Genomic DNA, 27782 nt, shown 5'->3' with positions numbered 1-27782 from the left:
TTTGAAGACACAAATACAAATAGAAGCATAGCGGGCAATGAGTATGAGCTGTGAACCGTTTGGCCGTTATGTCGAGCGAGCACAGGTGTGACAAGCTGGCAGTGAGATGATTCACTCAGGGCACAACTATCTTGACTTGACGTTCATGGCTGTCCTGCTCCCAGTCAGTGTATTCTCATTCCCGACGAGTGACGATTACAGATACAGCAGCAAACCAGAGTGACAAGTACAGATACAGTGGCTACCAGAGTGACAAGTACAGATACAGTAGCTACCAGAGTGACAAGTAAAGATACGGTGGCTACCAGAGTGACAAGTACAGATACAGTAGCTACCAGAGTGACAAGTACAGATACAGTGGCTACCAGAGTGACAAAGGCACTGTGTAGAAACTTTCTTCTGCTCCCCAGCAGTACAGTGGATGGTTTTCAGGTACTGCTTGTTCACAATTATGTTCACATTGTAACCGACGATCTGAGCAATGTTGATCACTGGGTCATCAGGTGATACCCTTTGGAGAGGGGAGTGTTTCTTCGAAGGGCTGTAGCCCTGTCCTTACAGACCACCACTGGATAAAATTGTGTTTTGGGGGAAAAAGATTTCGGGGGGGGGGGGGATCACTAATTAAAAAACAAAGCTCAGTGTGCTTTTTGGATCCCAAACTAATGTTTTCAGTTCGTCCGTATGGACTGCTATGATGGCAGAAACTATTTTTCATATTGGTGCTGACGTGTTTTCTATATAGTTTATTGAACAAATCTATTGTTTTCCGCTTGGTTTTAATAATTTCCGTCAATATGAGCTTTGCAGGAGTCGGAGTAAGCAACTATCCAATCTGAATTTTTTTAATTTTAATTCTATAAAAGGATGAACATGATTTCTTCTTTGATATTTATTGCATATTAGCATGTTAATTTTGGTTTTGACGTGACAAAGTCTAATAAATCGATGAACGCCGGCTGCACGCACAAAAAGTGTCCCGTAACGCACATTTTCCCGTTACACTGTGTCCCGTTACGTTCATTGTACGCTTGCGCCGCATCTATATCTCTTCCACTCGATTGGAAAAACCATCGATTTGACTTTTTCGAGGCACATTAAACTTGAAACACTCCCATTCGTTTCCTATACTTTTCCTATCATCGTCCTATCCTTAACAGAATAACACAGATTGGAAGAAGTTAAATAGCAAACATGTATAAAAGTTATAGTTAAAATAATCTCTTCGTTAAAGTAATAAACATATTTGAATTAATGAGTGCAAATAAAAGTAAATTTATGAATTAAATTGTACATTTCATTTCACTCCTTTGTATCCATACAAAATAGTGATAATTAAATAAAAATGATTCAATTTTAATCATAAAAGTATGCAATAATTTAATCAATGTTATGTTATGACGTTGTCACGTTAAACTATCGTCCGTAAACCGACTTTACAGAAAATCAATTTTTTTATATAAGTATCATTAATGTTATTTGATTGTTATAAATTGAGAATATCAGGATGAAGTTTTAGTCTTGTTCAAGTTGACAGAATACACAAAAAAATTTTTTTCAAGAAGTATATCGTCATTCTGGTTCATAATCCTACAATGCAATCAATGGTTTGCAGATCAAATTATATTTCTTCTGTTGCCGATCACTTCAAGAATTTTTCATACAAACGGAAAATAAATCAATTCACGCAAGTCCATACACCATGTTTATTGACATCAACTTTATCTGTCTGCTTACATTTCACCAACTATAACTAACAAAAAATATTCTTCTGAATATAAATGTAAGAACCACTACGTATAAGTAACCAAGAAAACCAATAAATAGTAGGTAGTTTATATCATAAGCATCTTAATAATATAATCTCGAATTGTATACAATTATCACTACAGTAAAAATTATTTCAATTTCAAAATACAATAACCCATATATATAATATAACACACTTAAAGCTTTTAGCTGAAAAAAAATATCGGGATAGCTATAACTAAACACATGTATTGCACTAATATTAAATCAACAGACCTCCATAAAAGTTAGTCCACTTTATCATTAGTAATTTTTATATTGGCTTTTTACTTTCAGATTATATTTCTAAGAAATATGATTACATAAACCTTTTGAATGACTCATTTTAAGATACCTTAACTAACAAGCAAATGGAATAACGGCTTACAGCATTGCCAAATTGTGATATTTTATTGATTTGGTATTCATTGTTTTTAAAGTCATTATTTGGTCCAAACTTTCTGTAACCACGCCGTAAGAAAATTTTTATTAGTATTCCTCAAATCGTTACATAAGTTATTAGCATATATGTTTTATGGGAAACTTTCAATGCAAATGTGATAAATTGACTATAAATTTAACGTTTTAACGTTTATGATTTATTCGTAGGAAATATCTTTAACATTTGTACTTTATGATTACTCCTTTGCGTTAGTATAGCAACTCTGTGAAAAATTTTACAGAAAATAATTTATAATTAATAGCTGTTTCTTTTAGTGTCTGAGATTCAGACAGTGGTGTGTGCTGTATTACATTCTGTACTCAGTACTAACAGTCAGTTGTAAATAGGTGTCATCGAGTTGGAGATGTAAGCGTGCTCAACTTGTTTAAAACGGCTATTATCAACACGCTTTTATCAGCTTCAGTTGTAACTAACTAACAAACTGTGTAAACAAATATTGTAAATAGGTTTTAAACTACTTCTAATAGTCGTATCGATTTGAAACTTTGCAATTATATGTAATTCGGATGACAATACAATCGTATAAACTATAATATATATAGGCAATATAATTTATACAAATTTAGTGAATATAATTTAGTACGTTAATTATGTTTATTATTAATTGTAAATAATTTTATTTAAAAGCGCGTTTTTTGTTTCATTTTTCAAACAAGAATATTTTTATTTTAAACATTTGAGACAGACTTCGTGGGCGTTTCGTACAACATTTGCGTAAGATGTGAGTGTTTCTAGCGTGGCGCTTTTATGTACATTTTAAGGATAGAGTGGCTGACCACGCCGTGTGTTAATTAGGGATAAAAGCATTGGGCAGCATGAATGTTTAACTGGTCCGCCGAAATTCGTACTGTCGAGAATTTTCAGCTTGTATTTACGATGAACGCTGGTTACGAATTGCCCAGGAATCTTCGTGAATTTGGCGTTATCTTCGTAAATTTAAGGGTGCGACGTTTACTTTCATTTGAACATGAATCCACGCTGGTTATCTTAATGCATAAAAAGCCTTACAAAACTGGCTAAAATTCATGCAAATAAAACACACGCTTATCTCTTCCACGTGTGCTTTTGCCCGGTTTGTACCGAAAAAACAGAATTCGAAAGTTAAAGTAAGGCGTAGATTCTACGAAGATACAGTTATCTTAAATTACAATGAACTCTTTGTTTATTTCAGGTGCATTCTTCGTTGAAAAGTCCGTAAATTTACTGTAATTTCTAATAGTGCGAATTCTAACAGCGGGATTTGCGAGTATGACTACCTTTGGCCAGGACATAGCTTAATTAAAATTTAATTTGGAAACCAAGGGGAAAAAATTAACCGTTCACACTATTAAGAGTAACCCTAACTACTACCCTTTACCTTTGATAAGTTTTCGTGATATTATTGTTTAAACAATGATATCTAACATAGGATGAGGAATGTTATTCAATTTTAAAAAAAAAGGCCAATTGGCTGAGATCACGAGTATTAACTAACCTCAAAAACCTCAATCTTAAACATTTCTTTAGCTGTTTTTTTATTTTATTTTGTGACATTTCTATATGAATTTTGGCTTCTTTTTTTGCTGTTCGTATCAATTTCACATGCCGAAAACAGTGGCGACCGAGATAACTCAAGAAACGTTTCTGTAACTCCAGTGTCTTGACTAGGTGATTCTTGTTTTGCCATTTTTTTTACATGCCTGGGATTTGATTGGTACAAAAGTTATTTTTTTTTTTTTTCATTCGTCAGAATTACAGAGAATTTCGTTTCCGGAACGTAGAAGTTTCCAGAAGCCAGTGAAAGGATCTGTGGTTCGTCGCCACGAATGCCTACATCCAGGCGGTCGCTTGGCGGGGAAGAGGATGGAAGTGCCGAGCTACACGTATCTGCTGAACACGGCCTCCCAGTGCTCGGTGCGTCGCGACGCGGGCTCGTCTCGCTGCTTCGTCGCGTGCTCCTCGCAGTCCTCCAGGGTCGCCTCCCCGTTGCTCACGCGGGCGCCGAACCCGGCGTGGAAGCTGGCGTACTGTTGCTGCAACAATGGAAACATATACAGGATACCGCTGCCGCAACAATGGAAACGGTACAGGATACTGCTGCCTCAACAATGAAAAAAACCATGCTGTATTTCCACTGATGCCAAATAACAATTACTGCATACTGTTGCTGCAACAATGGTACCAACACAGGATACTGTTGCTGCAAAAATGGAAATATACAGAGTACTGCTGTTGTAACAATGGAAATAACATGATGTATTACCACTGCCCCCAAATAACCATTACTGCATACTGTTGCTGCAACAATGGTACCAACACAGGATACTGCTGCCGCAACAATGGAAACTATACAGAGTACTGCTGACGCACCAATGAAAAAAAACATGCTGTGTTTCCACTGATGCCAAATAACAATTACTACATACTGTTGCTGCAACAATGGTAACAACACAGGATACTGCTGCCGCAACAATGGAAACTATACAGAATACTGCTGATGCACCAATGAAAAAAAACATGCTGTGTTTCCACTGATGCCAAATAACAATTACTACATACTGTTGCTGCAACAATGGTAACAACACAGGATACTGTTGCCGCAATAATGGAAACTATACAGATTACTGCAGCTGCAACAATGAAAAAACAATGCTGTATTTCCACTGATGCCAAATAACAATTATTACATACTGTTGCTGCAACAATGGTAACAACACAGGATACTGTTGCTGCAACAATGGAAACTATACAGAATACTGCTGCCGCAACAATGAAAAACCCATGTTGTATTTCCACTTATGCCAAATAACAATTACTGCATTCTGTTGCTGCAACAATGGAAGCAATAAAGGATACTGTTGCTGCAACATTGGAAACAATACAGAATACTTTTGCTACAACAATGGAAACGATACTGCTGCGGAAACAATTACGTGTATTGCCACTGCTGCCAAGTAACCATTACTGCATTATACAGATGCAATAATGAAAACAAGAACACAGGATGATGCTGCTGCAATGATAGATACAATATAGTGTAAAACTAAGTAATTTCGTGAATGTAACGGAATTCGCATAGAACGAAAATGTGTAACCACAGTGCTGCCATCTGTGGCGAAAGGTGCGAACAATAGTTCACAAAGCCAAAGGGAGACGTTATAGTAATGACTGTTTAATGAGTTTTAACAAGCTGGACAGTATATTTATAAAATTTACTGTCGAGAATCAGTTGCAAAGCCGGGGTTTAGTACTTTTTTCAACTCTTTTTTCACTTTTATCGGAGCCGTTTCATTATATGGTTTAAAATTTATGTCTGCCAATCAAATGCCGCACCGGAAAACGAATTCTAGTGGCGGGTGTGGAAACTACTTGTGATTCGCGTCACGAAATGCAGTTGAAAACACAATTTGCGTGTATTCATCACGCTCGGCTTCATTTGAAATTTCTGTATATTTCAGGGCCTCGAAAGCCAGCTCACCTGCAAGTTCTTCGTGAACAGACCGTCTGTGACAATCTTCACTGCGTTTCGAAGTCCCCTGGCGTACTTGTCGATGCAGCTGACGTAAGCCTCGAATAAGTCCTTCACGTCCGTCGAGGAGCGATGCAGGAGAACTCCAATGTTCAGGCCTCCTGGCTGTATTCCACCCTGACATTGCAACAGAAGGTAATATTTATATCACGTATATTAACACAATAAGAACTGGAATGTGTCCACCCCTTTTTTCAGTACTTAATTCATATAAATTTGGTATCATTATACAGATATAATATTGTATTATTGAGTTTAAAATAAGTTGAATTAAAATAGTGTATTTTTGAATATTATTATTAATGCATATTTGTCTGTTTGTTTGTTCGAGTATCACGCAAAAACAACTGGACAGATTTTGATGAAACATTTTATGTTTAAAAGCTTGTGATAAAAAATTAAAAAAAAACTAGTTATCTTATCTCACTATGATGGCGGGAGCTAGATTGATATAACAATAAAACCACAACTTTTTTCACAACAAAGTACAACCATTTCTACTAACACCCACTTCTATCAATACTATTGTGTACTGCTTGCACAGTATTATTTATTTATTCTATTACAAAAATAACTTTTTCACTATTGATAACTTCTTAATAATATTGTGCGATAAATAAAGAAAAATTCAACGTGCGTTCATTCGCACAAGGACACACACTAGTGTATATATGTATGTATTTATATATAATAAACACCTCAGAGACATAAAATACTACGTCACATAAACTATATTTTTCATGAGATCATTTTAAATAATTGTAAATAATACCTCACTTATTTAGTCAACTATTCTCTACTCAAAATATGTCAATTTTTTAAATATCGTAGATCTTGGTGTTGTGTGCCACTTGAAAGAACGTCAAACGGTGGTAAAGTTTAGGGTTAAAAGTGCATTTTACCCAAAATTGGACAGAATGTTTTATGCCTCCAAGGTACATATTGTTACGATTTACAGGGTTCGTAAAGGGATAGCCCAATTAAAGATTTATTACACACACAGTTTTATTTATTGCCACTATTTACATTACTAGCAAATAATCTAAAAATGACAATTAATCAATTGTACTTAAAAATGTAGCTTCCCCAGTCACTAGTTTCTACACACCGCACACCTCGCTGGGCTGCACCTCTGGCGTAACTATCGCCGCAGCACCCCTCGTGGTCCTCCGTCGCAGGACTCCGTCGCCGCACTCCGCCGCCGTCGCACTTCCACTTCGCCGAGATCCCACTCGACGCCTCGCTCGGAACTTCGCTCGGAACTCCGCCGCGTCCGCGACACTATCGCCCGGATCTGAACTCTTCGCCCTGAGAGCTTCGTCCAGGGACTTCGCCGCTCTATCACCCGTAAACTCCGCCGCGGGAGAACTCCCGACTCCACTGAACTGAACCCTGAGGCCGGCGATCCTCGTCTTATGTATCACAGACGCCACTTCTAGAACTCACGAGCGCGCCCGGGGCCAGTCGCGTCATTCCGCGCCGACCCGACGGCAGAAATCTCTCGAAACACGTGTGGGCGGCTCGCGTAACTCCGCAGCTGTCAGGTTTCGGATGTCAAACTATCAGCGCCGCGCGGGGAGCGGAGGGAAGGAGGGGGGAAACGGCGACCCAGGTGCGCGCAGCATGTCTCATGTTGCAGTGGCCACCTATCAGCCAGCTAGCGCTGAACCTGCGCGCCGCAGCCCTGCTAACGTTCGTAACAATATATATAGTAGGCAGGGGCGTAGCCAGGGGGGGGTATAGGGGTTCAACCCCCCCCCCCCTTATTACCAAATCTTTAATTAATTTCTTATTCGTCACTCAAACAAATTTCATATCAAAATTAATAAAATTTTTACCATTACAATATTTAAATTTAAGTACCGAAAACTGCTAAAATAGCACTATTTTACACCTTAAAATCCAAATTTTTCCCGGGGTAGGACCCCCGGACCCCCCCACTTTAATAGGGGGGGGGGGCATGCTTCTTAACACCCCCCATACACAAATCCTGGGTACGCCACTGAGAGTAAAACTCTTTTTAATCCGGAAATTTCTTGGCCACAGAAGTGCTGGATCGGCGAATTTTGCCTTACTAACGAATGTCAATATAGTTTCAACGAGGAATATAAAAATAATTCATTTAAATTTCAAACAAGTTTTAATAGGATGTACATAGTTAAAATATTGTGCAAAAGTGAAAAGTAACTTGCTATAAAAAAGGAATCCAGCAAAAAAATCTTAACTCGAGCGGCTGGGTCAGTCCCGAATTACAAAACGTGCTGAATATTAGAATACTAGACCAAAGATATTCCACTTTACATAGTAGTGCCTATTATAATTTAATTGGTTCTTTTGGTAATTGATAATTACCAATTATAATTGAAGCGCCTGATATAACATTCCCATGTATAAATAATGTAATATTTTGGCTGCTAGCTGAAATAAATTTATAACATTGACACCCTATTTAATTCACAATGCAAGCTTTCTTTAACTGTAAATACCCATGACTTAAATGTTTTTTATAGTACGTATATAAGGTAAATTGTTACACAATCATTTTTTCACAAATGAGGTCAACTAGCACGTGTTAGTGATTTCATTTAAGCCTCAGGTATATGAGTACTACTGGAAACCAGTATTTTTTTAATTATGAAGAAATATCGGCATCTTCAAGGATGTGGATGACTAATGTAGAGTTTATTTGCATTCTACATATATAATTATATCAATTAGAAGGTAATTTTGTTCCATTAATAAAGTAAATAGAAACATAGAGACAGAGATAAAAATAGTTAAATTCTGAAGATAATACAGAACTGTTTGGCAGGATACCTTATAAATAGAGACCGGAAAAATTTGCGGGTTCAATGACCTTTAGGATAGACTTCAATATCCTTTACACACTCGGGCAAATGCCAACTGTTCATTGGCTGCTGACTTGTGAGTCGTCAGGACTGGGTGGCCTGTGATTCGACACTTCTATGAGTGAGGGTCTCTAATTGGCCCTCAGTCCTCCAGATTAACAGTGAACCAATGGCAGAAGCAGCACTAAGGTATAATTATTTGAATTTTAGCATAGCAAGTAATGAACCCGCGAATTTTTCAGGTCTCTACTTATAAATGCTTCAAAGTGTAAATCTAAAACAATTGAAAAAAAAGTTACCTGCTCAATAATGGTCTTCATAACGTAAGTTGCTTCGTCCATAGTCCCGTAGAAAGAAGGACCAGTAGCTTCCACGGACCCCAAGGCGCCATATCTATAGGTAATAACTAAAATAATGTATTTTACAAAAAAAAAAAAATCTGTGACATATTAGCTCTCGGTATACGGCATTTGGTAGGAGTAATTTCGTGAATGAAATGGAACTCGCATGGGACGGAAATGTGTAACTATGGTGCTGCCATCTGTGGCGTATGGCGCTAACCATAGTTCATTAAGCCAAAATGTAAGTTTATAGTATCATCTGTTTGATGTATTTTAACAAGATTGACAGTATCTTGATAAAAATACTTGTCTAAAATCAGGTTCAAAGCCAGAGTTTAGTACGTTTTCAAGTCTTTTTCGCTGTTATTGGAGCCGTTTCAGCCCAGATAAAAGGGAAAAGACTTGAAAAAAATACTAAATAAAACTTGGGCTTCCGTTCCATGCGATATCCGTAGCATTCACGTAATTACTCCTACCAAATGCCGTTTATCGAAAGCTAAGATTTTACACGTTATGTCACAGCATGCAATCTCCTTATAATTCCGAACGCTATGCAAATATCCATGAAGTTTGGAATAGTCACGAGACGGCATAGTAAGATGCCGCTGAAGTCATTTTTTTTTACCTCGCCATCGCCTTACTGTCATGCCAAAAAATTGCAGAAATGGTGTTTTGATCACGTCTGACTATGGTTAGTAAGTATCAACTAAAATCCGTGTAGTGAAAACAGTCACTTAAATAATATATATTCTTTTAAAACTGTTTTGGGCGACATGAGTTGCTAATAAATACATGTTTTTAAAAAACAAGCTTTTATTTAAATGAACTAAAAGGTAATAATTCAATATGTAGAAACAAGTTTTTTATAGAAATTTTATGAAAATGAAATTTTTTTTCTATAAATTTTAAAAAATTTCTCGGTTTTTTGGGCAACAATAACGGATTTTCAAGATGGCAACCAAAATTCAAAATGGCGGAATCTGTGTACATCAAATAAATTTATTGTCATCAGAACTGAGCAATTATGTAAAATTGCAGCTCTTTAGTTCAAGCAGAAGTGGTTGCAAGATTTGAACTAAACAGTTACCGTGTAGGCGTTCAAATCGTGATACCCTATGCATATATCCAATATTTAATTGTTATAAAAAATAAGTTTTGGCCTGGATGCTGCTGAATGCAAGATGGCGTCATTTCGTTCCCACGCCGATTCCCAATTCTGTGCGTGTAACAAAGTAATAAAACTGGCAACTCTGGTGAATTTCTTTTTTTATTATTTTGACGTGTTTCTAATAAATCGATGAACGCCGGCTGTACGCACGAAAAAGTGTCCCGTAACGCACATGGTCCCGTTACGCTGTGTCCCGTTACGCTCATTGTACGCTTGCGCCGCATCTATCTCCATTCCACTCGATTGGAACAACCATCGATTTGACTTTTTCGAGGCACGTTAAACTTGAAACACTCCCATTCGTTTCCTACTTTTCCTATCATCGTCATATCCTTAACAGAATAACACAGATTGGAAGAAGTTAAATAGCAAACATGTATAAAAGTTATAGTTAAAATAATCTCTTCGTTAAAGTAATAAACATATTTGAATTAATGAGTGCAAATAAAAGTAAATTTATCAATTAAATTGTAGATTTCATTTCAATCCTTCTTTGTATCCATACAAAAATAGTGATGAATTCAATAAAAAATTATTCAATTTTATTCATAAAAGTATGCAATAATTTCATCAATGTTTTGTTATAACGTTGTCACGTTAAACTATCGTCTGTAAACCGAATTTACGGACAACCATTTTTTTTTTTTCTTTTTTTTTTCCCCGCCTCTGTCGAACTCACGCGGATGCCCAGCCTATCTGGAACTGGCGCGGGGCCGCCACGCTCAGCTTGTAGTGGCGCTCCAGGTTGTGGTGCTTGAGGAAGCACAGGGCCTTCGCCGCGTCGCCCGTGTAGTGGTGGCGCGCGCGGTACTTCTCCCCCTGCAGCCCCTCCTGCCCCCAGCCGGAGCAGTCGAGCAGCAGCTGCCCTCTGTACCCCAGCCGCTCCTTGTAGTCTGCGAACACCCGGGCCCGAGAACTGCGAAGTCTCTCCCTCACAAGCATCTTAGCTCTCGGTGTTCGGCGTTCCGGTAGGAGTAGATGCCGTGAATGGAACGGAAAATAAAAACGTGTAAACACGGTGCTGCCATCTGTGGAAGTTTCGAAAATCTCGTTAAGATGGCGGACCAGCGTGATTCATCTGCATATATTGCTTTCGTGAACTTCGTAGACTAGTATAAAGTGAATATATATATATATATATATATATATATAAAGAAGACTTACGCGGCAAAAAAATAATCATTTAAATTTTCACTGTTATTGCTGTTAAAAAAAAAATAAAATTATTTGAAAATTTGGTTGAATATAGCGAATACATTGCTAACCTATAAAAGTAATCTTTGCAGTGTCAATAGTCAAAGTTACTCGATTAAAATTTGTTGACGCATAAGATTCGGGATAATATCACCTTCCCCCCCCCCCTCCCAGAAGTATAAAATGTTTAATTAATTATGAATTGCTATCAATACCGCGGTTATTTATGATTGCGTAGCAACAATTTTTGGTTACATTATTTAATAATTTCATTAAGCTTGGGGGTTAAATAGCGTTTCAAAAAAAAAAACTACTACACTTTTTATTTTGGTTTGTATTTATTCTAGACAGTGATTAAATGGACTATCAAATGTTTTCGGCTTGACTTTAAGTTATGGAAATTCTGTATAATTTTTATTTATTTCGACATATGTGGTGAGAACTGCATGTTCGCAATAACGCAATATTTTGCTGCCGCCTCCGTCGTGCTGTTGTGATGGATACCAGCACGTTTTTTCCACGCACAACTTAGAACACATACAACTTAGAACTATAACTTAGAAACACGCAGCTTAGAACTATCATAACTTAGAAACACACAACCTATAAACACATGTGTTCTCATGTTGCAAACACACTTATAACACGAAACTCGGACACGAAACTTAAAGCAGAATTATTTTTTTTTAAAAATGCCGAGAATGATAAATATACACGCAAGTCGTGTTTTCGACTACATTTTTGTAACGTGAATCATTTAATCAAAAGACATATATTTTAAAATTGGAAGAAAAAAAACTAAACCCCTGGCTTTAGACCTGATTTACCGACAAGTAATATTATTAAAATACTGCCCGTGTTGTTTAAAATTCATTAAACCGTTAATAAGTTGTCCTTTTCAGCTTTCGTGAGCTTCGGTTCGCGCCGTCCTACACAGATGGCGAAACCTCAGTTCGCGCCGTCCTACACAGCTGGCAGCACCGCGGTTCGCGCCGTCCTACACAGCTGGCAGCACCGCGGTTCGCGCCGTCCTACACAGCTGGCAGCACCGCGGTTCGCGCCGTCATACACAGCTGGCAGCACCGCGGTTCGCGCCGTCCTACACAGCTGGCAGCACCGCGGTTCGCGCCGTCCTACACAGATGGCGGCGCCTCACCTGCCGTCATCTTGAGCAGCCTCGAGTAGATGCGCAGCTCCCGCGCCACGTCGGCGCCCAGCAGCGAGGGGCACGCCTCGCGGAGGTTCAGGAACACGACGCACTCGGCGCCGAGTTTGTGCGCCGCCTCCAGCGTCCTCTTGAGCTGGGCGCCCGCGCGCGCGACCACAGCGGCGTCGCTGCTGGTGGCGGCGCCGCCGGCGTACCTGCGCGAGACACCGGCGTCCCCCACCGTCGATGCCATATCACAACAATTCCAACTTAGACATCAAACATAAGGTAACCTAACCCAGTTTTTTTTTCCCCCTTACAAATGTTCGGTACGTGCAACCTCAAGTTTACACGGCACACATCCGAACCTAAAGTCCGATTCTTTCCAATTACTTCGGTTAACACGTCCGGAGTAACGGTGTCTCAACTCTGGAAAATCATTAGGGTAGCCGCGGAATGTAGACACGATCGCGTGGCATTGCGTCAGGTGAACGTGGAGGCCAGTGGAAAATGAGCTCTCTGTCGTCTCGACTGTTGCGGCCAAACCAACGGTTATGTACGTCGACGTTCGATCACTCTCGAGCAAAGAGATTCCAATTGGGAGAGGGGGGCTCCACCCCGTTGTCAAATAAAGTTTTGAAGGTTCGCCCTCTACTGATTGGGGAAGGGGGGGGGGGGGGGGGAAGATTCATTCTTTCGCGCGGCAAGCGAGAAAACGACAAAGCAGTAATCGCGTGCGCTTATCTAAAACTGCTTGAGTTACTCTTTAAATGTACCTTGCGCAAACACTCTACTACACTTATTTGGTACTGTTAAAATTTGTAACTGGGACATTATTTTATGAACGTAATGTTCTTTGTTACGATCTGGTGTTAAGTGATAGGCTTCGGCTGTTAACGTCTGGAGGAAATTACTGAAGATTAATTTAATATGACCAATTACAAATCATATTAATAAATCCAATCGAAAAATGTTGACTTCGGAAAGTGGCCAGAGCTAGGTGCTATGCCAAGTCGAGCCAAGCAGTTAAATAAGGCTTAAAGACTTTTTGACTGGTCTGCCACATTTGCGCTGTCGCATCTGTCCGATGGTGCAGATGCGGAAATGGAATTTGATTGGTTCGCATGACCAATGACGTCTTCAGGTGCATGTGGTACAGTCTCGTGTATCGGATCTCTCTGACCAGAGCACCATCTCTACATCTGACGTAATGAACATTATTCGCCAGCGAGAAGCATGATGAGTTCAAGCAAACAGGAAAAAAAATCGTACGAAAATCGTTGTTCTCAAACAAACGTTTTATTTGTAGGTTTTTATCATTTCATCTTGGGCATCAGTAAGTTGAATTTTGTTTTGTGCTAAGTTTCTTTCAAGGGTGTATGTCCCAATCAAGGTCATTATTTTATTTTTACGTTTAACCCGGTTAAACGTGTAGAATTTTTGAGTGGTCGAACTTAAAAAAAAATGGTAAAATAAATACAATGCATACTTTTTGCATAGTGAGCTGGCAAAGTGGATTTTTTAAACATTATTTGTGCAGTGTGGATACTAAGAACTAAATCGAATAAATAACCGAAATATTTTGGAACGTCCTCCTGGCCACCCACACCTCCCTACCACTCACACATTTTTCACCTGATGCGATCGTCAGCTGTCGCCGGTCGTGTTCTATGACGTCTCGGCCGCTGGCGGATCCAGAATACGATAGAAGGGGGGGGGGGGGGGACAATGACATGCGGCTTCCCCCTCCTTTCTGAACCTTGATTTTTTTTTAAATATTCTCCTAATTCCTTATCGTGGTTCACCAAACTTACTTAAGTATTGTTTTACTGCAGTGCCATATATAACAGGACGTTATTGAACCACAAAGTATTTCAATATACTGAAATTGTATTTTGAAAAAAAAAATTTTGACCCTCCTCTGACCATTCTGGATCTGCCCTTGGTCACGGAATGTTATTGTGACGCTTGCTGCCAGGCAGTGCTAGTGTCGACTGTAGGCGTGCGGACCATGATGGACGACGTCACAGGTAGTTCGAGGTTCCGCCGCCGGGAGGCACTGGCGTGGCGGTAGTGTGTCCGCACCTGGAAGCCTTCATTTCACAGACGAGAGAGCCACACCCGAAGTTCCCCGAAGTTCATGCTCGCTTTTTCTTTCCGTTCTATCTCATTGTATAAACTGGTGTGACATTAAATTTTGCGGTCGATTAGGATAGGTTAGCCACATTATAAATACTTTAAAACATTGTGGATGGTTGGTTATATTAGGTAAGTATAGCTACATTAAAAATTCTGTAAAATCGTTTTATGGTTGCTTAGAAAATAACTTTTTAATATGTAGCCATCCAGGGCTAGGAAACCGTTTAGGTACGTGATTTCGCAGTATCTTTAATGTAGCTATCCCAACCAAATAAACCGTCCACCATGTTTTAAAGTATTTACAATGTAGCTAACCTAACCTAATTGACCATTAGTTATCATGAGTTGTCCAAAATAAACATTCACGGAATGTGGGGGGTCCCGAGAATATTTGTGGATGACAAAGACTTCCCAGATTTTATACGGTATGAAAAAAATATATACAAATCCACGAAATACGTTTCTTCAATTCGGTATTTTCCTCTAAAAAAAAAAAAAAAAATTACAAATAAATATCGTTGCATTGTTTGTGGTCTTTCATTTTATCAACATCGCCATATTTATTTACGATGAACCAAAAAAAGAACCGAAGATGCACGATCGGGGAAGGGGGGGATGTTTGGCTCTCTCGTCTGTTTAAAGGAAGGCTTCCCACAATGACGGACGGCGTCACAGGTAGTTGGAGGTTCCGCGCACCTGGGGCTGCGGTGCAGGTCGGCGGCCATCCACAGGGGCTTGACCCCCGCGCGCTGCTGGAGCTCCTGGACCAAGGGCACCACCTCGTCCAGGCCGCCGCGAGACTCCTCCGCGGACTCCTCCTCGGGCGCGACGTCCAGGTCCGTCAGCGTCCAGAACTTCACTCCTGCGGGCACGGGAGGACCCCGGGCTCCGTCGACCGTTCCGGACACACGCGAAGCAACCCTCCAAGAACTCGAACCAACGACCCCGTTCACAAAGACTCACTCAAAACAGGGCCGGTGCAAGGTAAATTGGCGCCCTAGGCTAAAAACCTTAACGCACAACCCCCACCCCTCCCCCCCCCCCCCCACCACCGGGCCGGACACCCCAAAAAAAAATATTTTCCTTGCCTCAAAATACATCACGTAAGCCTAAGATTTTGTCAACAATCAAATGTAAGCAGGCTTGTGTTTGTTTGTTTTTTTTTTTTACTTTTTTTTTTACTTATTACAAATCATAAACATGTCACCGTGGACTTTAAATAACCACTTATATCAATATAAACATTCCAAACTGTTAAAAAAATCCATTTTCATCTAGTTTCAATAATCGTTAAACATATTATATCAGCTTTTGTGTGTCGTGCTGCACCGCCCCCGCCCTATATGGTCGCGCCGGCCCTGCACTCAAATAATGTTATAGGCCTATTTGTAATTCAGATTATCTGGAAAAAATTTTTTATCACTATTTGTTTTACTTCAAAGTTATATGCATGTAAAACTAAATATTGTATGTGCATTTAAAACTGTGTACATGTGAAACTGTATGTATATGTATAACTGTAAATATGTAAATGACATGTTCCATAGACTTATGGTTTCTACCAAAAGAATGCTCAATGGAATACAAATAAATAAAGACGTAAATAAACCCCGATGCGAAGCACCCGGCCGACTACCGACTTGCAGTTTCCATCTCCCACACTTGAAGCGACGTGTTACGAAAACGTTTAAAAGACACTGGCTGACCTTATGTGTGTGAAAGGCTACGATTTTTTTTCTTCTTTTTACGTGTGCATCACAGTGAAAGTAAATTTCACTTTCAGGTATAGTTTCACATGTTTGTATGATAAAGATGAATTATCAACCAAAATATCCTAGGGAAGAAATTTTGGTTTCTACTTTTTTTTATTTTTAAGATTTCAAGTTTTAGGTTGGTGATGTCGAGCGACTTTCTTGATTTAATTGCGTTGGTCACATCACTGTGTTCCTTGCGCAGTTCAGAAACCCATGCCTACAACTGGGTGTATAAACTTTGCAAGAAATTAAACAATGGAACAGCGCAACATATACAACCAACGCAAACAAATCACACTCGTTGATAAACACATGCAGGTTGCAAGATGTCACCAACCCTACATCTTAAAAATTTTAAACATTAGAAAACAAATTTCTACTACGGGAATTTTTTATATAATTCATGTTTTTTGTATCATGAAACTAAAATAAACTGTTAATAATTTGATTATAAAAAGTAATATTCTATCTCTGTGCAAAAGTTTAACAAGTGTAACCATTATGTATCAAATGAAAAGATAATCATGCTCTTCTATGCACATAACGTGCGTGTCTTTAAAAGTTTTAGAAACACCTCTCTTGAAATATGACAGTCAAAAATGCAAGCTAAAATGAAAGAAAACTGTAAGTTGAACAATACTTTCGTTGTGTTAAAGCACTTTGTTTAGTTATAAATGGGTACTCTTAGATGTGATTGTCGATCATTTTGTATTTTGAATTCTTACATTCTCGCTAGTTTATAACTAGGTCTGAACGACAAAGTCGTCTCATTGGAGGCAAAAACGTATTATGGCTGTTTTTATGTGTTTCCGTAAAATGATACAGTCGCTAGAACTTTGAATGCAAACGTTTGCATCTGGAAATTTAGTGTAGTGATAATGTTGAGGGCTGCACCAACCTAGGCACACAAACGGTGTTGGAAAAAAGAAAACATGCAATAAATTTTTTTTCAAGATATCTGAGTGGTGTCTGTTTACAAAAAGCATTTTTAAAAATGCTTTGAGAACGGATGAGTGGTTCCATTTCCGTATCTTGTTTTTAAACTGTATTTTCAGAACAGTGAAAATTTGTAATATTCGTGTTTCCCGAACAATTATTTAAGGCATTTAACACCCGGTACAGATTCTTGAAAGCCTTGCATTACACCTTTAACTTATTCTCTTCCCCTATAATGTTATGGTTGCCACTCATATATATGATATGATATTGTATGACGAAAAGACTGCTCACTTATCATCCTGCATCACCAAAAATACATGCAGACATCCATACACACATACATATGTAAATACGCACATACGTAAAGAAAAAAGGTCTTTAATCTGGCAAATTTGGATCACGGTCATTCCAGATTATAGTACGTTAATTTTTTTTTTTAACCGGAATACCGAATGAGAATATGTTAAATGTAACCCACTATTAGACAGGAAACACAGCACTGTAACGAAAACCGACAATAACGCCAAACTCTTAGAGAACTAACAACGCAGGAAGCGTAGTAATGCAACATGGCGGCCAAAGGTAAACAGCCAGAGTCCACGCGAAAGAAATAATACCTGAACGCGAGCGGCCAGATTGTTGCACGGATCACAGAATACACCGAACGTTTTAGAGGTCGGATTAAAGACCGTTTCACTGCAGTTACGAATGACTCGGAGAGAGCGAACTGAACATAGTTTGGACTATGCCCCGGTAGTTCTCAACCATCAGGGGCTGTCAAGAGAAACTAAAAAGCCTGAGGGCAAAGTAATTTTGTCTGGCCCTCACCCCATTACTCATTGCTAGAGACCTGCAAAATTCGCGGATTCATTTCGTGATATGCTACAATTCAAATAATTATACCTTAGCGCTGCTTCTGCAATTGGTTCACTGTTAATCTGGAGTAATGAGGGCCAATTAGAGACCCTCACTCATAGAAGTGTCGAATCACAGACACTCGGTCGAGACGACTCACAAGTCAGCAGCCAATGAACAGGTGGCATTTACCCGAGTGTGTAGAGTTTAGTAGAGTCTATCCTGGAGGTCATTGAATACGCGAATTTTGCCGGTCTCTACTCATTCCATGACTTATTCAACCCCAACCCGTCCAAAATAAAATAAAATCTAAAGATTTCAAACATTGTTACTATAACTGTAAATTTAATCTGAGTGTTACCACACAGCCTGTAAGGTTTCCAATGAATTCTTCCGGCAGCAAGCCTTGGATTGTTGCCCCGCTATAAGGGTCGATTCTCACATGAAAAATAAATATCGATACTCGACAGGACTCCTGATGCAGCTCGACCTTTTCTCCTTATCGACGGCCCTGACGTCAGACCTACCCAGCTTGGAGTACAGCTCGAAAGCTGCTCGGATGCGCCTCTTGCAGACCTCCAGAGGACTGCCGCCGTCGTCCCAGCAGCGGTGGAAGGTGGGCTGGCCGTGCTGGTCACCGCCTGCGACCCATAAGTCACGTGATATCCTCTGACCAAATTCCCCTCCCCTCCTCTTTCTCCTCAAAAGCTTAGGGGGGGGGGTGGTTTGTCTCAGGATTATGGAATCACCCCCTCCTCCTCCTCCTTTACCAACAGGGGAGCGAGGGATCAATCTGGTGATTATCAACGGATATTTTTTTTCTCAAAGATAGGTCTTAAAAACTCTCTTTTTTTTTTGACGTGATAACGTCTTATAAATCGATGAACGCCGGCTGCACGCACGAAAATTTGTCACGTTCCGCCTGAGCCGAGTGTGCAAAACCGGCCAACCACCGTGCGAGAAAATCTTCTATAATACGAAATGTCCATAAAGGAATGTCCCCGGATTCAACGGTATATTATAATATTTTTATTCAGACTATTTGCAACAAATCATACATAAAATTTAAGGTAAACTAACCAAGTAATTTTTTTACCAGATGTTCAATATGTGCACCTTTTGTTATAATGCACACATCCAAACTAAAATGATGTCCCAGTTTCAATGGTATATTATAATACTTTAATTTAGGCTATTTGCAACAAATCATACATCAAATTTAAGGTAAACTAACCTATATATATATAATTCGCGAATTCATTTCGCGATAGGCTAAAATACAAATCGTTATACCTCAGTGCTGCCTCTGCTATTGGTTCACACACACACACACACACACACACATATATATATATATATATATGTATATAATTTTTACATATTTCCAATATGTGCACCTTTTAGTTATACGACACACATCCAACCTAAAGTCCAATTCTTCCCATACTGTGGTTAATACAACCGGAGTAATGGAAAAAATGGCCTCTTCAATTCTTCATCTTTTTTCTCTCTGGAAAATCAATTAGGTAGCGGCAAAATGATGACACTATATTTTATAAAGCCCCAAAGAGGAAAAAAAAAATTGCATGGCGTTACGTCAGGTGAACGTGGAGGCCGGCGAAAAAAAAAAAAAAAAGAGCTCTGTCGTCTCGACCATCACGACCAAGCCAACGGTCATGGACTTCGACGTTCAACCACTCTCGTACAAAGATATTCCCATGGGAAGGGGCTCCATCCTGTTGTGAAATAAAGTTACCATGTTCACCCTCTACCAGTTGGGGAAACAACCATTCGTTCGCGCTGCAAGCGAGAAACCAAAAAAACAGTATTCGTGCATGCGCTTAGCTAAAACTGTTTGAGTTACTCTTTGATTGTGACCTTTAACCAACGCTCTACGATGCTTGCAGTTGATACTGTCAAATTTTATAACTGGTATATTCTTTTATGGACATACTGTACTATCTTAAAATTAGTCTTATACTTTAAATGTGACTGTATATTCGAGCGTAGATAGTAGTTAGGGAATTTTTTTTCGCGAAAAGATCTGAATGCTCGTTGGACTAATTAATGCCCACGTCAACAGTTACTTCATTTTGATTGGCGACCGTCTGGAAGTAAAAAGCCGTTGTACTGTCGGAACAGGTCAATCAGAAAAGCGTTAGCTTCCGCACGGAATTGCATGATTCGTGTGGCTGCGGTAGACATGTGTCTGATAGAAACGTAACCAAACACGAAAACACAGACAATGGAAAAAATTTACCACACTACTAGCTTTGAAGTCCTACTCCTTTATTTATTGCATGGCGGTTTATTACAAAACATCATTAAGTATTTTCGCATCGATTAAATTAGTTCTGCGCCGCCAAGGAGATAACTTAATATAACCAAAAAAAAACGTATGAACTAAAAAAACTTTGTATGAGAACCTCTATTCCGATTTTTTATTTGCTGGTAGTTATATGGGCCCGCCCAACAGATAGCGACACATGTCGCGTGAAACGTGGTTCCAGTTTCCACTGTAAGAGTCGCACTTCTTTATTTCCCTCCTTGTTCTATGGTTCGGACCGAACGTCTCCAGCGATCGGAAAGCCTTCATTTCACAGACGAGAGAGCCACACCCGAAGTTCCCCGAAGTTCATGCTCGCTTTTTTTTTTCCGTACCACAACAGGTGTGTTTGTTTGGGGGGAAACCGTTTACATGATTTCACAGTATCTATAATGTAGCTATCCTAACAAAATCAACCGTCCACAATGTTTTAAAGTAAATAGGGACTGGAAAATTTCGCAGTTTCAATGACCACTAGGATAGACTCCACGATTCTCTATGTACTCGGGCAACTATCACCTGGTCATTGGCTACCGACTCGGGACACCTGTTTACTTGCGATTCTTATGATCCGATACTTCTTTTGTTGAGTGTTTGCCATTGGCTCAGAGTCCTTCAGGTAAATTTGCGGTCCAATCACTGACGCAGCATCGAGCTAAACGAGTTTTGGATTCCAGCCTGTCTCGAAAGAAATCCGCGAATTTTTTCCGGTCTCTAAGTATTTATGATGTAGCTAACCTAACCTAATTGACCATTAGTTATCATGAGTTCAGGGACGTCGGAACAGGGGGGGGGGGGGCAGCAGGGGCGAGAGTAGCATTTCACCCCCCTCCTTTTCCCAGAATAAATGTTTGGTCCTAGTAGTATTTTTCTCAACCATTAGTTACAAACATTGCATTGGTGATCACATTGATTAGAAAATCAAATTTATGATTGTTAATATACTGTAAAATAATTGCAAATTCCTAGATGGTATTTTATTTAAATTGTACTACGTCTACTGTCAGAGTAGTATTTAATACATACTATGTCATCAAATTCTTGGAATGGTATATTTAATATTTTTGTTCGGAAACTCATTAAACAGCACAATTTTGCATCTGAAATTCCAAATTTTTCCGGGGGTGGGCCCGGACCCCCCCGCTCTAGGACTGAGGTAAGTGTGATACATATTTTCGCCCCCCCCCCCCCCCCGCACTCATGAAAACGTTCCGACGTCCCTGCGATGAGTTGTATATTTATTTACAATGAACCAAAAAAAAAAAACCCGAAGATGCACGATCGGGCGTTTGGCTCTCTCTCTCGTCTGCGAAAAGAAGGCTTCCCTCCGGCGATCACTAGGGTGGTAGGTAGGGAGGGTGGTAGGGAGGGTGGTAAGGAGGAAGGGAGGGTGGGAGGGAGGGTGGGAGGGGGTAGGGAGGGAGGGTGGTAGAGAGGGAGGGAGGGGGTAGGGAGGGAGGGGGTAGGAAGGGAGGGGGTAGGGAGGGAGGGAGGGGGTAGGGAGGGAGGGAGGGGGTAGGGAGGGATGGAGGGGGTAGGGAGGGATGGAGGGGGGTAGGTAGGGAGGGTGGTAGGGAGGGAGGGGGAGGGAGGGAGGGGGGAGGTTGGTAGGGAGGGAGGGGGGAGGGAGGGGGGGGAGGGAGGGTTCACCCACCCGTGTGGCAGAAGGCGTGCCAGAAGGACACTGCCGGGCGCAGCCAATCCTCCATGGTGCGACCGTGCAGCCTCTCTCCGGGGTTGTAGTGGCGGTAGCAGAGGGTGTCATCGGGGCCCGCTTCGGGCCGGTACTCCACTCTGCCGAGCCCTGCGAGCACACACACACACACACACACAGCAAGCGCTTGGATGCGAGTACTCATGCACGCGCGGTACTTGAAGCACTCGGAGAAAACCATCAGATGTCTAGTCAGGAATAATCAGAAGCACTCGGAGAAAACCATCAAAATAGTGTCAAGAATAATCAGGAGCACACGGAGAAAAACCACCATAGTATTGACAAGAATAATCGGAAGCTAACTACACTTTTAACTAACTAACTAACTTTTAATCCAGCATATTATCTCTGAAAGATTTGTGCAAATTTGAGTGCATGACTTGATGTACTACTGGCTCGCTGTAGGAAAGGTTTTTGATGGAGATGAAAAAACTGACGAAAACTAGCTTCTACTGCGCAGATTAGGGTTCCCCCCCCCCCCTTTTCCTTTTTGCAACAGAGAAGAAGGGAGGGGGGAGGGGGGAACCTAAGCTGCGCAGTAGAAGCTAGTTTTCGTCAGTTTTTCATCTCCATCAAAACCTTTCCTACAGCGAGCTAGTAGTAAGCTTTTGGACATACGCCATTGCTAAGCACTTATTTTCTGTAGAAGAAAACAAAAAAAATACCCAAAAGACAAAAAAAAATTAAGCAAAAAAAATTGCAGTTGTCAGCAGGATATAAAACACTACATAATATTCCATATTCTTTGTTTGTTTACCATATTACTGTATGCTCACCCACACATCATTGATGAAGAGCAGATTGCATACCCTATCAGGGGCTGCCACGAGACACTGTCCAAAGTCTCTCATCCTTAGATTGGAGTGTGCATTTAAATGGGCATTTACTCTCTCTCTCTCTCTCTCTCTCTCTCTCTCTCTCTCTCTTTCCAGTGCTCCACTGCCATTAGCAATATCATTGTTTCGGTTGCTTTGTTGCCAGATATATATAGATACTAATAATATATATGTATATATATCTGTAGCGTCTGACTGTACATTTGAGTAATTTTACCAATTTTGCGTTAAATGACTCGCTGATCTCAATTCTGCAGTTATTTTAATTTTTGTCTGACCGCCTGTTTTTATGAATGTCTGTCTGTATGTGCACTTATAACTCAAAAATGGCTTTACCGGTAGGTAGTCCTGAAGTTTTGTAAAACAGTAAAATTATGTGGTTGCGCAAATGATACGCTATATATAATTACAGGTTAAAAATACTCCAGTTTATGCGTTATCACTAATTTTAAGTTCAAATATAATGGAACCGTTTAAATTTACATTAGTATGTTTTACCAGTGAAGATTTTTATTTTATTTATTCTTACATTTAATTTAATGATTTTCGCTTGAAACTTAAATTTGATGAAATTGACTAAGTTGTTGTACTTATCGAATTCTTGGTTGGTCACTGACACTTTTTTAGGGGTCCGGTGAAATTGTACGATAATTGTATGGTAATTTTTTTAACATAGACCACACAGTCTTTCCCAAAAACGTTGGCAACGCTCGCTTTCACTAGGAGTCAAAGAGCAGGTCACTTTGTGTAATACAGTAAAAACATGTTGTTGGAAAAAAATATGTTGCACATTTTATTTTATTATTTATATAGTTTCACATAATCAGTGTTATGATTCTATTTTGAGTATTATTTAATTTCATATTTTGAGCTTTGAATATATATACTGTATAGAAGTCGCGAGTGGATAGGATTTACTCTACGTTTTTCAGAAGCGCATGATGAGCAGCTTGGGAACTTCACCGCTGCAGTGCGCTGCCGTAACGCCCTGTGTCGTCTTAGTTGTTATTTACACGTTAGAGCTCAGCACTGTCGCCCGCTGTCATTCCCCGCACCCCCCATCAATCATTTACTGCAGCTCTAGGTCGTTCAACGGGAGGGGGAAGGGGTGTTTGAAGAGTTCGACACTAGTCCGCCAGGGACCACCACAAGTCGATGCCCTAGAGATGGTGGCGATTGCGGCGGTGAATTAACCAACTACCTCAAAACCGTATTAGAAATTTTAACCTGGGCTGGCGACTTCTATACAGTATATATATTCAAAGTTTTGAGTGACATATAATGTGTGTGTGTGTCTGTATATATATAGGTATATATAGACGTGTTACATACCCCAGAAACGACCAAACGATATGTAAAATAAAATAAAATAAATAAATAGTTTCCCTGCTCACCGCACAACGGCGCCACCAGCTTGACGAGACGATTGCAATGCCATCTCGCGTCGTGCAGCCCTACTAGGATTCTAAAATGTAATAAAAATCCCAATGGCTTGGCGACTTCTATTGTTAATATTTATATTTAGTGGTTTTACTGGGTCTTGATTCTTTCCCAGGCATTTTATTTTTGTGTTGTCCCAGTATCTACATTAGTTAAATTTATTTGTAAACTGTAAACTGAATAGCTTTCTAGCTTCAACTACACATATTAGGAAGTACAAATAAACAAATACTGGCCAATTGTTGAATTTTGAATTATGTTTTTTTTTTCTATGGTTCAAAACACGTATGTTTGAATAGAGTATCAATCAAAATTTACAATTATGAGCCAACTATCTTAAACGCGACAAGAAATATTCGGAATTGTTTCCAAAAAAAACAACGTATTTCACGTATGCAAAAAATAACGACAGCAATGCATTTTACAAATTTTCAATATAGTTCTTGTTGCATTGCAAAATATTTCTTGGCAACAGGTTTTCAAAGGAATCTTTGGTAAAAGTAAAAAAAAAAAAAAAGTTAGAAAGCCTTTCAGTACTCGCCAGAAATGTGTAAGATCTTAACCTCGGTAACGAGCCAATTCGCGTGTTCTCACGTTGCGAATACATTTTGACGTGACAACGTCTAATAAATTGATGAACGCCGGCTGCACGCACGAAAAAGTGTCCCGTTACGCACATTGTTCCTTTACGCTGTGTCCCGTTACGCTCATTGTTCCGTTACGCTGTCGGCGAGTGCAGTAATAATAGGTTATGTTACAATTGACTAAAAAATTATGGTGATTCATATAATTGATGTTAGATATTTGATTACAGTTTATTTATATGAAAACTTGTTCATAATTATATTTAAACTTTATAGCTAAACGCCAGTTTTTAAAATTAATTTCAAGTCATCTACACGTGAACTGTTTCGTCGACTGTTTATAAAGTGAAGTGAAAAGTTAATGTGGTTTTCATTGCTTATTACAACAACAATTTCGGAAATATGGTTAATTATTCTTGCATTTTAAAAATCTGATTACTAGTATAATTTCAAGTATTTATTCTTTTATTATTAAAATAAAAATTATTCAATTTTATTCATAAAAGTATGCAATCATTTCATCAATGTTTTGTTATGACGTCACGTTAAACTATCGTCTGTAAACCGACTTTACAGACAACCAATGTTTTTTTTAATACAAAACTTTAACGTAGAATTCTTTAAAATAATCCCGAGCGTGACGCAAGTTAAGTTTTCAACTAAATTTCCGGACGCGAATTGTACGTAGTTTCCGCACCCTCCGCCGCCGCCGGAACAGCTACGGCGATTACCAGGCCGCAATTTTAAACCATATAACGAAACGGCTACGATGAAAGCGAAAAAGGCTTGGCAAAAAAAAAAAACTAAACTCCGGCCTCAGACCTGATTTTCGTCAATTAATTTTATTAAAATACTTCCAATTATACAGTTAGTACTATGAAGTTTCACTTTTGTGTTTGTGGACTTTGGTTCGCGCCATCCAAGCGCGGCTCCAGAGGAAGGGCGCAGGGGGGGCGATAGCCCCTTCCGAGCCCAAATTTCACTTCTTGTTTCTTTGTAGGGAATATTAATGTTAACTTAAATACTTTCGCTAATGTGCTAAATAAACTCTTCTTTCAATCGAAATTTGTACGAAAATACTAAATTTCAGTATTTGAGACCGTATATTTTGTGAATATCCCAAAGGGCAATGTCATGATTATTAACTGCACATCCTCCTGTGTGTGAGAGTCCTGACCGAGAGGTCTTCCTGGAGCCGCTATTGACGCCATCTGCGACAAATGGACGCTCCGTGGATGCGTTCCACGAAACTGCCCCCCCCCCCCCCCCACCCTAAACACCGTACACCGAGCAGGGTCTCCACAGTTAGTACTTTCGTACTAGATCTAGTACTTTTATAAGACTTTTTAGTGGTCAAGTACAGATCTAGTACTTTTTTCTTTAATATAATATTATTACAGTAACTCCAATATGTTTTATTATTAGGCGTAATTATTTTTAAAAACCTATGGAATGCATGTGTGTTTGGTGTGATTATATTTAAGTTAGAGCATTGCAATGTCATAATAACTTCCTAAATTGTTAAAACCATAACAAATTATAGTTTAGTACTTTTTTTTTCAAATCTAGTACTTTTTTCTCGCCTAAGTTGGTACGAAATATTTTTTTTCCTTGTGGACACCCTGACACCGAGAGCTTTTTGTGCCAGGAGTGGGTGGGGAGGGAAACTCACCGGGGAAGAAATCGCTGGGTTCGGCGGCGCCCCGAGCGAGGTCGCGAGCGGTCTTCTGCCGCTTGTTCGTCACTTGGCCGTACTGCGCCATCTTGGTGGCCCCCTCTCTCTCGTTGCCTTGCGCGGGAAGAGACACGAGTCGCCTGCTCCCCCTGGCTCCCTCCTCTTAAGTACGCCGACAGCGCGCTTGTTCGAAGGCGGCAGACCGCGGCGTCTCTCGTCTTCTCCCCCGGGTGCGGGTAACCCTAGGAGCTCTTCCGCGCTCGCTGCTCGCGGCGTCTGCTTACGTCGCGCCGATCGCGTTGCACGCCCCCGCCTACACGCAACCCCGGTGCTTGGGGGAGGGCGGGGGGTGAGAGACAACCCTTTCTGTCCTTTGGAAGAAAAAAGAAAACCAGTCGCCAAGAACACAGTTCGTAACACACCAGAACACCTAGGTTATGGCTATTTGCGCGCGCATTAAAATACGTTTTCAACGAGATATATAACACTGGGTATTTCTTACCAAAATTTGGACGCATAGTTTTATAATTTTTTAATTGGAGTTTCGTTCGAGTATATATATTTTTTGAGGTTATACTTATTTAGGCGCGTTATGAAAAAAAAATTTATGAGAGTGGATTTTTACAATGTAAACGAAAAGAAAAAGGCTACATACAAATAAAAAATTATTAGTGTGCTTTTAAATCTGATACTTAATTGATTGCTATTGAATACCGGTCCATATCATTAAAAACATTTATTTATTGTGAATGATAGTGGTCGAAATAGTGTGCATAAACTTTTTCAAGTGTATTTTCCAAAATTTAATTATTAACTTTTGAGACGTGTCCATATTGATATTGAATACTGAATTATTTTTTTAATTATTTTATTGAATTTATACTTTGCCAACCTAATTTATATCACTCCATTCCTTTTATTATTTTATTTTTATTAATTATTTGGATGCAAAATTAAAGTTTAGTTTTTTTTTCTCTACGCCAAGTGAATATAACTGCTAACGCGCATACATACTGTTACGAACGCAGACAGGACCGCGACACGCGCCAGGTACACAGCTGG

At 39.7% G+C, this 27782-nt stretch overlaps 1 protein-coding gene across 1 annotated transcript; it reads right to left on the bottom strand.

Annotated features, from left to right (window-relative positions):
• Nucleotides 1–1692: 1692 nt before the first annotated feature.
• LOC134538599 (uncharacterized) lies at nt 1693–26853 on the bottom strand. Its single transcript, XM_063380026.1, has 9 exons — nt 26718–26853; nt 22126–22275; nt 18673–18786; nt 15294–15459; nt 12468–12673; nt 10797–11010; nt 8908–9001; nt 5709–5876; nt 1693–4263 (listed from the first exon to the last, which is right to left on the bottom strand). Exons 1-9 carry the CDS (start codon nt 26806–26808, stop codon nt 4108–4110), a joined length of 1359 nt encoding a protein of 452 aa, XP_063236096.1. The 5' UTR covers nt 26809–26853; the 3' UTR covers nt 1693–4107.
• Nucleotides 26854–27782: the final 929 nt, after the last annotated feature.

Source organism: Bacillus rossius, chromosome 13 (assembly GCF_032445375.1).
Source record: "Bacillus rossius redtenbacheri isolate Brsri chromosome 13, Brsri_v3, whole genome shotgun sequence".
Classification (NCBI taxonomy): domain Eukaryota; kingdom Metazoa; phylum Arthropoda; class Insecta; order Phasmatodea; family Bacillidae; genus Bacillus; species Bacillus rossius.
This window is presented reverse-complemented; position numbering and strand designations above follow the sequence as displayed.